Source organism: Crocodylus porosus, unplaced genomic scaffold (assembly GCF_001723895.1).
Source record: "Crocodylus porosus isolate Cpor-Errol unplaced genomic scaffold, CroPor_comp1, whole genome shotgun sequence".
Lineage (NCBI taxonomy): Eukaryota > Metazoa > Chordata > Crocodylia > Crocodylidae > Crocodylus > Crocodylus porosus.
The window spans coordinates 248,340,964-248,355,627 of NW_017728886.1; the positions used below are offsets into that span (position 1 = coordinate 248,340,964).

At 43.6% G+C, this 14,664-nt stretch overlaps 1 protein-coding gene across 1 annotated transcript in view; it reads right to left on the minus strand.

Moving 5' to 3' along the window:
* Positions 1-1,396: 1,396 nt before the first annotated feature.
* EXT1 (exostosin glycosyltransferase 1) overlaps positions 1,397-14,664 on the minus strand; it is a 245,994-nt gene continuing 232,726 nt past the window's right edge. The window contains exons 10-11 of the mRNA XM_019552190.1: positions 9,743-9,914; positions 1,397-6,479 (exon numbers count right to left, since the gene is read on the minus strand). Of these exons, the coding sequence (XP_019407735.1) occupies positions 6,294-6,479; positions 9,743-9,914 (358 nt within the window). The 3' untranslated portion in view covers positions 1,397-6,293. The remainder of the gene's footprint in view (positions 6,480-9,742; positions 9,915-14,664) is intronic.

Sequence of the window (14,664 nt, forward strand, 5' to 3'; positions counted from 1 at the left end):
TCATTTTGAGGCAGAAGCCAAGCATCTGAAGGATAACATAGCAAGAACCTAAGTCATTGAAGTCTTTAATGAACAACACCCTATGCTCTGGGGAGGTGTCAGATGACCATTTAGTGCATATGACTTGAGAGGCTGCTTTATGGAGGATCCTGCCGGGATTCAACAAAACATAGCCCCGCCAGACCCACCTGCTTTCTCCAGCCATTCTTCAAGTAAAAACAGTCTTTTTTTTTTTTGGGTTGGCTGTCAAAGCAGAATGAGTGACACTTTGTTGTCTAATCCTCACTTCCATGGTTTAAGCCAGAATTTATAATGGAGCTAGCCCTGGAAATAAGTGTGAAGTTCGAACTGATGGAACAGCCCTGCAAACTGACAAAGCAACCCATCCACAACCTGCTGCAACCAGCAGAAAGACTCCCAGTTCCAATCAACAGAAAGATGCCCAGACTCAAAGCTCCAGGGGCTTTGGATCAGGCCACACTAGCCATGGTAAACAGGATTTCTCAACTAAAGGAAGTAAATTTGCTTACTCTTAGGTAAGTCTGTATAGCACAATGGCTGGGCCTTGGAACCAAAAGAGCTGCATTAGCAGGGAACTCTGCCAGGTCTAATTAGATCCTTAGACTTAACCAGACCAGTAAATGGCCTTTTTCACTTATGCATGTATATGAAGCATGCATATATATATATATATATATACAGTGATTGCCATTACAAACCAGCACTTGCTAGGCTACAACATCTGAGACAATTGTGATATTATATTCAAATGAAAGGCACCAGATTGAATTTTCAGGCTATGGGAAAAACCTCCTTTCATTCTTAGACAGTAACCATTCTAAATAATGACTTTAAACAGTTACCATTGTGTGAATTGTTGCTACAGCTATTATTGTACATCGTTCATGATACATTATATATCTATATGACAAGCAGATGGAATGCACATACATACATCCTGCACAAACTCTGAGGAGAAAATAGGTACGTAAAAAAAAGCAATTATTAATAATTACTTGAAATTAAGAAATAAATTATAATAACTGTCCCATATTTACATTTGCAAATACCAAAAGGTTGTTACACAAAAGATGGCAATCAATTGTCCTTTATGTTCACTAGGAACAGGCCAGGGAGTTGCTTAAGTTACAACAAGAGAGACTGAGATTAGATATAGGGAAGAACCTTCCAAATAGGATGTGGAAGCTCCATCTCAGAGCATAAGTCAGAACAATGCTTGGCTGGGCTGGTTTGGACAGGGATGATCCCTGCCTTGAGCAAGTGGTTTGGTAGAATGACCTCTTGAGGTCCCTTCCAGCCCTGTTTTCCTTGATTCTCTAGCTGTCAGAACTAGAAGCAAGGTTAGCGATTCTTCATTACAAATAATAAAACACACTGCAGCAGAAAGGTATGTCATTTATTAACAATTTGCTTTTTAATAAATTTGAAGAAAAAAGTCTTTGGTGACACTATCTATAAAAACAACCTATCTTAGATGGTAAACCTATAACGTTATACAGGTTAATGAAGTAAATCAAGTGATATGGCTTTGTAATTTCTCACTCCATCTTTTTTCTCTCACTCACACACTTGCTTTATAGGTTTAATTGCACCGTGTTGTCAATAGTCAAACAAAAGGGGAGAAACAGTTTAAAAAAAAAAAGAAAGAAAGAAAGAAAGAAAGAAAGATGTGGCAGCACTATGAAAACAGTGGTAATGCATTAGAAAATTTCCCCCAAAATGTACATTTTTTACAAAATAAGGTATATATTTTTTGCTTTACAATTGCCCATCTACGTATTCTCAGTTGGATTCTTTATCCCTGTCAGTCAGACACTATACATATTTTCTCTCAAAATAAATATACAACGTTATGTACACTGTCACAAGGCCTATTTGATAACCCCTAATTTCACTGTGAAACAGTAACTAATCACATGGACAAGGGAGCATCCTAACGTACAATATGGGCTGACACTGACAGCTCAAAAGAAATGAACTACTGTAAAAAGGCATGTGAAGACATTTAAAATAGTAGTGTAAAGGCCTACTGGACTTCACTGTAAATCATGTGAAACACAGAAAGCTTGGAGCACTCTGTTTCAGTGTGCAGAGGACAGCAGTTCTGACCCTGCCTTGGGCAGCCCACAGGCACTGCACAGGACCGGCTGACTTCAATCATGGACCCATCTTCCATGGTTAAGCCAATGGAGTTCTGTGCTGGGCAAAGGCAGGATCAGGCTGACTGCCAATGGTTTGTGTACAAAATGCTAAAGCTGCAGGTTTTGACAGCAAAGCCAGACTGGAAGAAAACAAATCCAACCCATCCTTTCTTTGCTGTAAGAGAGCTTGATTTGGGGATATGACAACTCAGAGATGATTAGCAGAGGTATTAGAAGGCAACAGCATGCTGCTGTTTTGTTTTAGATATGAGAAGAGAGACAAGTATGTTGAATTTTTGGCAGGGGGAAGAAAGGGTCCTTAAAAAAAAAAAAAAAGGGCTATATCTAGCTGAATGTAGGCTGGTACTTTCATTGTCTCAATGTCAAATCATCACTTCCAGTCTTGAAATAATGTATTTTTGGTAAATGAGCTATTTTAAAAGGCGCTCATTGGTGAAAGATTAATTTCTGTGTCAAACCTGGCTCTAAAAAAGAAATTGAAATCTGAAATTGATCAAATCTGTGGTGGTTTCAAGGTAGATCAAAGTGCTCAATAGCCAAGGATTAGCACTAGGGCATGTTCATTATGAAATCATTACAAAGCTTAAACATCCACACTTACAAAAAGTTATGGTGATAATTAGAGTTTTTCAAAAATGGAAAGAGGGTGAATAAGATCTTACACAGGCCCTTGGGGCTGTGGGGCTGGCCAGGCACTTTCTAATCTTGGAAGTTTGCCCTCACTTTTGTGTCCTGCTTTTCTAATGATTAAACCCTCTTCCAGCAGAGGTTCCATTCCAATTACAACCAGCCAGTTTGGGTTTTTTTTCTTTTTTTAAATAAATTCAATTAAAAATTCATTAGTTCTCCCAAATGCAGATCTTTATTTTTATTCTCTTTTAATGGCATGGATCTATTCACATTCAGCCATCCCTCTCACCCCTGATTAAATTAAGGTCAGTAACCTTTGCTAAAGGCCACATGCGTAACACTCCGTCAAGTCATCAGGCATTCAAGTACCTGTAAAGTAAAGGCTAACATAGCCTGCTGTTAACAAAAAATAAGCCTAAAACAAAACAAGGAATAACCCTTGTTTGAGCACCATTTGAATTAAGGGGAGGGGGGAACCCCCCCCCCAATATACTAATTCCTAACATGAGATAAAAAGGAGATTTCATTTGCTACAGAAACAACATAGCTCTGTACAATGTGGTATGGGTCTGAACCATGCCTAGCCTGCTTTAGGAACACTGTTTGGTCATCGTTGTGGATAATGCACAATGTTCTGAATGAAATCTGTATCCAACTTTCAACATTTAGCTAGGAACTGAGTCTCCACACATGGGCAGAAAGATCTATGGCCATTATCAAGATTGGCTGGGAGACGCATTCTTTTCTTGAGAGATGGCTATGCCTTGGTAACATGCTACAAAGAAAAATGCCCCATACCTATCTGAAACCATTTGGAGTTAAGCCTTGCATTGTTACTTGTGTAATTAGTGATCTGTAAACAGAAAGAGTCTTGAATGATATTCAGATCTAGCCCCATTACATTTGTTTAGCAACTTCAAGAAATTGCGCATTAAAAAAATGTCAGTGAGACCATGTCAGATAGCTTAAGCCCCAAAATTTCACCTTCCGAATTAAAAAAATGGACACTGGCTTTTTATTAAAAACCCACCCTACTTTTGCCAAGTAATTTCATTCAATAAAACAAAAAGCAGTACTACTGTCATTGTTTTTTGTATGGTGAATTAATAAAGCCCAGTCTCTTCCTGCTGCCTACAGCTCCATTAGCTAACTCCCAGAGCTCCAGACATTCCTGCTAAAACATCTATGTGCTTGTCCAGAAAGTAGGACAAAAAACAAAATGGGAGCTGTGCTGATCCAGGCTGATATGTGACCACATTTTCAAAAACACAAGCCTAAAGATAGGCCAGATAGATTTTAGCACCTAAAAAAGTGGCCTTATTTTCCAAAGTGAGAAGGCCAACAAGAACAGTTGGGTGATCTCCACTTTTGAACTTTAGGCCAACAGAGGTTAGTCTTTTGCTTCGATTTGGCAAAAAAATAAAACACAATAATTAAAAAAAAAAAAGACTACGGAAAGCTCAAAATACCTCAACAATGTTTTTAAAAGTTTGGCTCAGACTTATAACAACAGTCAGGAACTGAACTCTGCCCTAACTTCCTGTGTCCTACCTGGTTATTGCAGTTCATACAGACAGAAAAACATTGTTTGGAATGTCCTGATATGTCACTACACAATGAGTCAATAACACTTCGCAGTTCGATAGCACATTTCAGTAGAGGAACTTGTGTTTCCCTGTGAACACTAATTCATTCAGCTTCATAATCCCCCTGTGAAATGGGCAAATACAATTATGCCCCCTTTTTCGAGATGGGGAAACTGAGGCACACAGCAGATCAGAAACTTATCCGAAGCCATGTAACAAGTCCTTGGTTGAGCCAGGAATAGACCGACTCCAGGACCCCATGTTCTAACTACAAAGCCACACTCTCCAGGCCCTGAATTAACTACCTAACACAAAGGTTTGGAGGTAAGGAATGATCCGCACTGTTTTTATTTGGGGGCACAGCCAAACCTTCTCAGTTCAAATTTAACACACTGTGTGTGAGCAATGAGTACTAGAAGCACCCCAAGAACAGCTCATGAGAATGAGAGTGTTAAAACATTTTGAAAAGTGCTTTTTTACCTAGTCGATTCTGTTGTTGTCTTCCTAATCTCTATCAACCTTCGTGCTTTCTTGCCCCAAGATGCAACTAGTTTGTACACTACGGACTGACTGAAATGCTTCTGTTTGAAATGACAAACCCATTTTTTAGTAGAAATATTACAGAAAAGCACCAAGAACAAATGCCTGGGTTTAGGGGCCAGATTCTGCCTGGAATTACCCTCTGGTAAGTTTAGAGTAAATCCATTCCCATCCATATAGTTATCTGAAGTACCAGAAAGCCTTTAGGAAGGAATCTGGCCTTTCCTTTTCACTCCTACAAATACAAAGTGCCTGGGCTCAGTTGATTTTCTTCAAACATTTGTAAAAAACAACTGGTTTCAGGCAAAGCCCTTTAATGCCAAGCCCTAGAAACCCCTTGTAGTTCACCATCAGATTCCTACTTTTCCTTTCCTTCCTCCTTTAAAACAAGGGGATTAAACCAGAAGTGTTGATAGACCCTTAACTACTAAGACACACATAGTGTCACTTTGATATATATATGCCCCCACAAACAAGGAGGAGGAACTCATGAAAACCACAGCTTATCCAGCAGTGTAGCAATGCCTGTTCATAATGGAGACTAACTAACAAGCAGAGCATCCAAATTATAGCAACCATCCTGATGTTAAAATGATTTGTTATGAGTCATTCCTTCATGATTAAAAGGCATTGGATTTCTGCTGTGCATAAATTCCTCTCTCACTTCAATCTTATCTGTTTTGTTCCTTGACATCAATCTTTCCCCCGTCCGCCATTTAAAAATAGGTTTTATTGTTTTTATATCCCAAACAGTAGGATTTTAACTCTGTTGTACTAAATGGATATTCAGCTTCCTCTCTGAGCAATAGAACTCCATACATTAGCAGCTATTAACTTGAGTAGTGAGAGAGAAAAAAAATCAGCTTTAAATGAAACTGAATGTTTAATTGCTGTCCTGTTTGTGCTCAATTTATTTTCAAAACTGCTGCATTTTCTCCCTGTGAGATCTGAATGTTTTAACTTCGCAGGGAAACCCGAATGAGAATTGCAAAGATAATCAAAATACGTGTAAAGGAAGGAATGGCAACTTTGAAATATTCACAGCCAACACAATTTTGATTAAAGAAAGATCTCTGTTTTTAATAGTTTTTTGATCATTAAAAAAGTTTAAACCTGCATAGCAATCATTTCAAAAATAATTATTTAATGTTCCATAATGAAACTGTACACAACCTAGTCTTGAGCGACAGTAGCCCATGAGGTGGTTTGAATCAGTCCAGAGCAATGAATCCTTAAGGAGCCACAAGTCAGCTTTCCATTTGCATGTACTTTTGTCCTTGGTACAGTCTGGCTCCAAGTGTCAGTAGATCTGCACTGGGCAGATAGTACAGTTCAGTCCCCTCAGCAGGACTCCTCAAAGTCGTTCAATGTCTCGATATTTCTTCCTCAGAATGGAGACCTGATCTTTAAAAAGGACAGGGTCAAGCCTCATCTGAGAATGGATCAGCGGCATATAGCCAAACCAGCTGGCAAAAGTGTTCATACAGCTCTGCCGCTGGGCAAAATGATCGGGGTCAGCCCAGCGAGAAGCCCTGGAAGTCTGGATGGAGAGAAAGGAAACAATAAGTCATAGTGTCAACCAAGCTGTGTAAATGGCAGGAGGTGCAGTGGTAATGACATGGCAGTATGAAGTGATGCCAGGACCGTATCACCTTGCTCTAAAACTTGAATATTCGGCTGAGATTTGGCAAACAACGTACATACTTGGTAGCTATCCTTCAAGTTACATGGAATAAATCTGACCTCAGTAACAGCTGGTCAGCTGGCTGGCCCTTGTGAATAATGAAAACACAAGTCTATTGGCTTCTGATGGTTATCAGACAGCATACGGAGCAGAAATAGGTCTGGGCAAACCACCTGAAACTTGTCAAGGGTTTAGTCCTGAATATATTTTTTATTTTAGCCCGATGCACAATATATTTTTGATAGAAGAAAATAAACCTTTTCTGTTTTCTTTTCAGCGCATGCTCATTTTCCAACGAGCATGCAACCACTTGAGCTAGAGGTACAAATCCCAAGCCATAGTGCTTAGTGTGCACACACCACAGTGTGACAGCTGCAAACTGGCTGAGAGCCTCACAAACTCAGGGCCCAACCTAACTGCCACTAGTGTTCATGCAAGCTGGGTGGGATCACAAATGCTTCATCCTGGAAGCTGCTGCTGGAGTCAATTTGCTTGGAAATTCTGAGCTGGGGAGCACCTGACAGGGGTCAGCATTCAAGACGAATCTTTTGAAAGTATTGTAGGTCCAGAGTCCATTGTCTGGGCCCAATCAAAGAGAGTGTCCACAGGAATAGTGCAACAGATATTATCCAATTTCAGCTCAACTCCTAACATACATTACCTTATTCATACCTATAAGTATTAGCATGATTGGAGTTTCTGAACATTGCCTAAAAACAAATTCACACTACAGGAACTCAGAGTTCACGATGGAGGAGCCAATACAATACATAGAGAGGCCAGGAAAGGGAATCATATAACCCTTTTTATTATATCCAGCCTTCTGCTAGTTACAGTACTTAACCTGAATATAAAAACTACATTTTGTGTTTACCCAAAATACTAATGGGCTAATTTTCAAAAGTTCTAAGCATCCACAATTCCTTTTAAATCCTGTAGAAGCCATAGGCACTCAGCATCTCTGAAAAATCAGACTCTAAAAGCTTTGAAGGAGCTATTATTCTCTATTTGGAAAATAATGTACCTGAGCTATATGAAAAAAACACTTTCAATCCAAAACAATTATTTAAAACAAGCTATAAGTGCTCAGAAAGTGCCATTACAATCTGTTTTGTGCCATATTTCTACAGCACTTTACTTATGTTTGCACTGCCATTTAAAAAAAAACCCATAAATTCATCTCAAATTGTGCTCATTAAAACGTTAAGGAAGTGATAAAATCAGGAAATTTCAAGTGAAGGCTAAGAATTGATCTATACCACAGGCTGGACTAGTTCAGCTCAAATGATAGGTTATAATGTGCACTGATCTCAGACTCTTGATTATACACAATCATGACAGGGCAAGCCAGCAACAAGGTGCCGAAGGATTCTAGGAGACATTTCAGCCCTTACCATTGAATTTCCAATATGACCGTTAACCTGTGTCACAGCATTAAGGGCCAGATATTTTAATTTTTTATTTATCTTTCAAACAATCATGAATATGGCCCATTACATTCCCTAGAGCTGCAGGAACAACTCATTTTAAGAAAGCTGTTGTTCTTGGTTCACGCAAGACACAAGCCTCTGAACAAGACAAGCCTGTGCGCAGTCCTAGGCAAAAAAGACAAAGTCTGGCTCCACATACTGGTGAGGCTCTAGGGGCCACCTTCTCCAGGGATGGTGTGGGTGGACCCATACTGCCTGTGCAAGGACCTGTTGACAGCACTGGAGGGCATATGGTTATGCCATTATTAAAATCATATAATGCCCTTTACCTGCATGAACACTGCTTAGGCAATGCTGGTCCCTTCCCACCCCGCATCGCCTCCACCCCAGTGCTGTGGCTACTCAGGCTCTAATGGAAAACTGAAGTGGAACGCCAAGACCTAAAAGGAGCAATGTCCTTTATTCCACAATTCAGTCAGGCAGGAATCATAAAGCCCAATGCCATGCTCAGTCCATCACCTTCTGAACCCAGGACCATCCCTGCAAGCCCTGTCAACTCACTCCTGTTCAGCATATGCCAAGAGAGACACCATGAAATACCCTACGCCAGGCTTGTCCAACATATGGCCCACGTATGTTGCCATTTTCTGAGGGCCGAGGTGCTGCAATGGGAAACGAAAGTAAACACTCTTTACTTTCATTCCCACCCTGTGTCCCTCCTCCAGCCCCTCAGCAGCTTCCTAATGGGGGGGAGCAGGGTGTCCTTTGGCCGGCTCGCTGCGTGATGAAAAGTTCATGATCTGGCCCCACAAGCAAAAAAGTTGGACATCCCTGCCCTACATCATGTGCCAAGAGCAGTGATGAGGCATGCACCATGGATCCCTCTAAGCTATCTTTTCTGTCTTGTGACTTAGGCACAGGGGAAGAAGGGTATATGGGGCTTGTTTCTCTGCAGGAGTCTCAACTTAGACAGGGAGGCAGAAAAAACATGGCGATGTTGCCTTGTCCTACAAGTTGGATCCCATTCTTGTCAGAGAATATGATCCTTAACTAACAACTGGACAAGGACTCTGTTCACTACTGAAACTCATTCTAAAATTAACATTTTACCTATGAACCACACCAGCCACTGAGCGATCATATTGTGTCAGTTGTGAAACAAATATGTGGCTGGTTATTCTTTACCTCCTAAAGGAAATAAAAATAAAAATGACATCTATTGTGACATAGCTGGAGATGACTGCTCCAATTGCACTGAGAATATGATATATTTTTAAACAGCACAGAGATTGCTCTATACCTTAAATTCATTAATACTATTTTTTGAAACACCCTCAAGGGTTTACTTGTGCTTCTAGCATGGCACAATGGGTCTGAGTCTAAAATATTAATTGGAGAACTCAAGTTTTCTCAACTAAAACTCAGCTGTCACAAAAAAATGTTGCATGGATTTTAGATCACCACAAATAAATAAAGCAATGCAGGAAAATGAGGAGAGGAAGCTGTGTTCCATAGACATTTGCCATCACTATTTTTAGATTCTTCTTCAGTCTGTTAAAGATATTCTCAGACCTATTTACATTTTTTTTCAGACAAGAAACTGTGAAAAATAAAGCAGACTTTAAAACTTATCTGGAATTTATTTTACCATGACGATTCAGTAAGGTGGAATGCATTCCAGATACATACCTGTCCCATCATGGTCTCCTTATATTGTTTTTTCTGTGTTACTTTGATAGGAGGCAATTTTGTCACAGCTGACACCAAAAAATTCATTAGAATGTCTTCACAATTGGCCAGTTGGTCCACCATATTTTTCAGGCTGGCAGGCAGGTAATGAGTGTACAGGTAGTGATAATATCTGCAAAACCAACAACAGGGTTATTAATGTAAACATTGCTTTACTGGGGTCTAGGAACCTTAACAGCTATTAAAAAGAACAATCTGGGATGAAACCGCTAACATGCCTACTGATGATAGCTGATGCAGGGAAAGTGTGGCAGGGGGCGGTATGCCCTGTACACAGACATGCCCTGTAGATAAACGCTCCCTCTAAAGCATCCACTATTTGCCACTTCTTATGTTCTTATGTTTAAGCTGGCAAAAGGCTTTACTGCTTGTAGTTCAGGTGGTATGCTGTGAACCTAAAGAAATCTAGATCCCACATTGTGGGGGGTGGATCAGACAGCAGATTACTCTGACTTCTTATTAAAAGCTAAGAGACTTGAAATCCGGCGAGACACTGACTACAGGATTCTCTGCAATGTACTGGCACCCAGACGGAGCCCACGGTTCCAGGCTCCACGCAGGCAGAGCCCCTGACTCCAGACTGCGGGTGCTGCCCGGCACGTTTCCAGGCTCATGGGACCGGGAGCATGGATACCACCACACGCGAGGTTTGTTCCACTTTGGAGTCTCTGGGGTGCCAGATAAAGGAGCTCCAGGCCGCAGTGCAGAGACCCCCGTGCCATCAGGGATGGCAAGCAGGAGACAGACTCTTACTGCCAGGCCCTTCACCCACCCCCTGAAGGCAGAGGGTAGACCAAGGTCACCTCCCAAGACAAGGGAGGACTCTGGGATTTCCTAGATTTCATAGACATTAGGGCTGGAAGGGACCTCGGAAGATCATTGAGTCCGGCCCCCTGCCCAAAGGCAGGAAGTCAGCTGGGGTCATAGGATCCCAGCAAGAAAAACACCCAGGTTTCTCTTGAAAGCGTTCAAAGTGGGTGCTTGAAACACCTCTGGTGGCAGGCCATTCCAGACCTTGGGGGCTCAGCCAGTAAACAAGTTCTTTCCTTATGTCCAGCCTGAAACGGTCTTGCAGGAGTTTGTGACCATTTGACCTTGTCATCCCTCGGGGTGCTCTGGTCCTGGTGAGCACCCCTGATAAAATTATAGGAGGCCATCAGATCGCCCCTGAGCCTGCCCCATGGCTCTCAGCCTCTCATCATAAGGTCTGTTTTCCTGACCTCTGATCGTGTACGTGGCTTTCCTCTGGACTCTCTCAAGCTTCTCCACATCCTTTTTGAATTGTGGAGCACAAAACTGGATGCAGTACTCCAGCTGAGGCCTCACTAAGGCTGAGTACAATGGGAGAATGATGTCTGGGGATTTGCTTTAGAAACATCTATGGATGCAAGCCAGGGTTTTGCTTGCTTTGCTAGCTGCAGCATCACACTGATGACTCATGTTTATCTTGTGGTCAATCCTGACCCCAAAGTCCCTTTTGTCCGTAGTGCTAGTCAGTGTAGCACTGCAGAGCCTATAGACATGCTGCAGGTTTTTCCTCCCAAGGTGGAGAATCTTGCATTGTTTGGTGTTAAACACCATCAGGTTCCCGTCCGCCCATTTCCTGAGCCTGTCAAGGTGAGCCTGGATTACCACCCTGTCCTCAGGTGTGGATGCTTTGCCCCAAAGTTTGGTGTCATTGGCGAATCTGGCCAGTTTGCTTCTCACTCCAACGTCCACATCATTAATGAACAGCTTGAACAAAATAGGTCCAAGGACAGAGCCTTGAGGGACCCCACTGGTCACAGGGCACCACGATGATTGACTTCCGTCAACCACCATCCTCTGGGTCCAGCCATGGAGCCAGTTCCCCAGCCAGTGGATGCTGGTGGACCTAAAGCTGCACTTGGCCAGTTTTGCCAAAAGGTGATCATGGGATACCAGATGATCTTTTAAAGTCAAGATATATGACATCAATCTCTTCCCCCATACTATCCAGCCAGGGGGTTGGATCAAGGTGGTCAAGGGCCCCGAGGCCCACCACACCAAGGTCCCCTCCTCTCTGGGGCTTTGCAACAGGTACAAACCTCTTGCAGCCCCAGCAGAGCCTGCTGAGATGCCAGCTCCTGCAGGCAACGGAGGATCTTCACCCCTATTCTCCCTAAGACGAACAGCAGAACGCTCATCATGGGAGACTCCCTCCTGAGAGGGACTGAGGGGGCAATCTGCCTTCCTGACCCGATAGCCCAGGAGGTCTGCTGCTTCCGGGGAGCCCACATCAGGGACCAAGCAGAGAGGATCCCAAAGATTATCCAGCCCTCTGACCACTACCCTATGCTCCCTATCCATGTGGGCATGAATGACACAGCTTGGAGCAATCCCAGCTGGGCCATGAGAGACTACAGGGCTCTAGAAGCGGGGCTTAGGGGCACAGGTGGTCTTTTCCTCACTCCTCCCAGTTATGGGTCATGGGCTGAGGAGGGAGAGATGGATTGAAGTGGTTAACCAAAGACTGCGGTGCTGGTGTCATCGTGAAGGCTTTGGCTTCCACAAACACAGTCTGCTCTTTGATGAGAGAGGCAGTGGTCTGCTGGGGAGAGATGGCCAGCACTGCGCCGGGGAGGAGGCTCTTCTCAGCCAGACTGGCTGACCTGCTTGACTGGGCTTTAAACTAAGCTGACTTTGACAAGCTCAGCAGGCTCACTGTCGAGGCCCTAAGGGACCACAACTGGACATGAAGAGGAGTCCAAGAGGAATGGCTACTCCTCAAGGGAGCGAGCCTGACAACACAAGGGATGGCCATCCCATCTCAGAGGCAGGGTAGCAAAAGGGCACAGCAACCCCCTTGGCTCAGCAGGGAACCTGAAGACCTCCTACACCTCAAAATAGAGACTTATAAAGGATGGAAGGCTGGAATTACCACCAAGGAGGAGTACTCAGCACTGGCCCGTATCTGCAGGGAGCAGATTAGCAAAATCAAGGCTTCAAGCAAGCTTCATCTGGCTTCACATATCAAGGATAACAAAAGGTCCTTTTTCAGATACGTAGGGAATTGGAAAAAAAGCAAGGGTAACATGGACCCCTGCTGAACCAAACGGGACAGCTGATAACTGACACCCAGGAAAAGGCCAATCTTCTTAATGGGTGCTTCGTGTCAGTCTTTCATCAGTCCAGTGGGACCACCCTGCCTAGCAAGATGTGAGATGGCCAGGGTGAGGGCATATTTATACCCAGCATCAGTGTTGATCTAGTAAAGGATCACCTTCAGAGGCTGGACACCTTCAAGTCAGCTGGTCCTGACAGATTACACCCTACAGTACTCAAGGAGCGGGCAGGTGTCATAGCCCAACCATTGGCAAAAATATTTGAAAACTTGTGGTGCTCAGGTGAAGTACCCGAAGACTGGAAAAAGGTCAATGTGGTACCCACCTTCAAGAAAGGGCAGAAAGGAGATCCCGGGAATTACAGGCCATTCAGCTTGACCTCAATCCCCAGCAAGATTCTGGAGAAAATTATCAAGGAGACCCTTGTGGATAAGCTGGCTGAGGGCAACATCCTGAGGGACAGCCAGCATGGGTTTGTAGCGGGTAGGTCTTGCCTGACCAATCTCATCTCCTTGTATGACCAAGTGACATATCACCTGGACAAGGGAGAAGAGACTGACGTCATATATCTGGACTTTAAAAAAAGCCTTTGATCTGGTGTCTCAGGATCCCCTCAAGGAAAAATTGGCTAACTGTGGCCTCAGCTACACCACAATACGATGGCTGGGATACTGGCTCTGAGGTCAGACCCAAGGAGTAGTGGTCGATGGTAGTGAATCATTATGGCGCTCTATGACCAATGGCGTCCACCAAAGCTCTGTCCTTAGACCGGTTCTCTTCAACATCTTTATCAATGATGTGGACACTGGTGTCAGAAGTGCACTGGCCAAGTTTGCCGATGACATTAAACTTTGGGGCACAGCATCTACACCTGAGGACAGGTTGACTTGAATAAGCCTAGTAAGTGGGCAGACACAAACCTGATGACATTCAATACCAATAAATGCAAGGTACTCCACCTTGGGGGAAAAAACCCACAGCATACTTATAGGCTCAGCAATGCTACGCTTGCTATCACGCTTGCTGAAGGAGACTTGGGGTCATGATTGACCACAAGATGAATACAAGCCACGAATGCGATCTTGCAGCTGGTAAAGCAAACAAAACCCTGGCTTGCGTGTATAGATGTTTCTCAAGTAAATCTCAGGATGTCATCTTCCCGTTGTACTTGGCCTTGGTGAGCCTGCAGCTGGAGTACTGCATCCAGTTCTGGGCTCCACAATTCAAGAAGGATGCCAAGAAGCTTGAGAGAGTCCAGAGGAGAGCCATGTGCATGATCAGAGGGCAAGAGAGGCTGAGAGCAATGAGACTCTTTAGTCTGGAAAAGCGCAGGCTCAGGGGGGACCTGGTGGCTGCCTATAAGTACACAAGGGGTGTTCATCAGGATCTGGGAGAAAGTCTGTTCACCAGAGCGCCCCAAGGAAAAACAAGGACCAACAGTCATAAACTCCTACAAGACTGTTTTAGGCTGGACATAAGAAAAAATTTCCTCACTGTCTGAGCCCCCAGGACCTGGAATAGTCTCCCTCCAGATGTGGTGCAGGCACCTACTTCGGGCTCATTCAAGAAGCTGGATGGATCTGGAGGGACTGGATATATTAAAATCAGCTGGTCTGGACGATCTCCACCCCAGAGTGCTAAGGGAATTAGCTGAGGTCATTGTGGGACCCCTGGCACGGCTTTATGAGCACTTGTGGTGCTCTGGTGTGGTGCCAAAGGACTGGAAGAGGGCCAATATGGTTCCCATCTTCAAAAAAGGGAGGAAGGAGGACCCAGGAA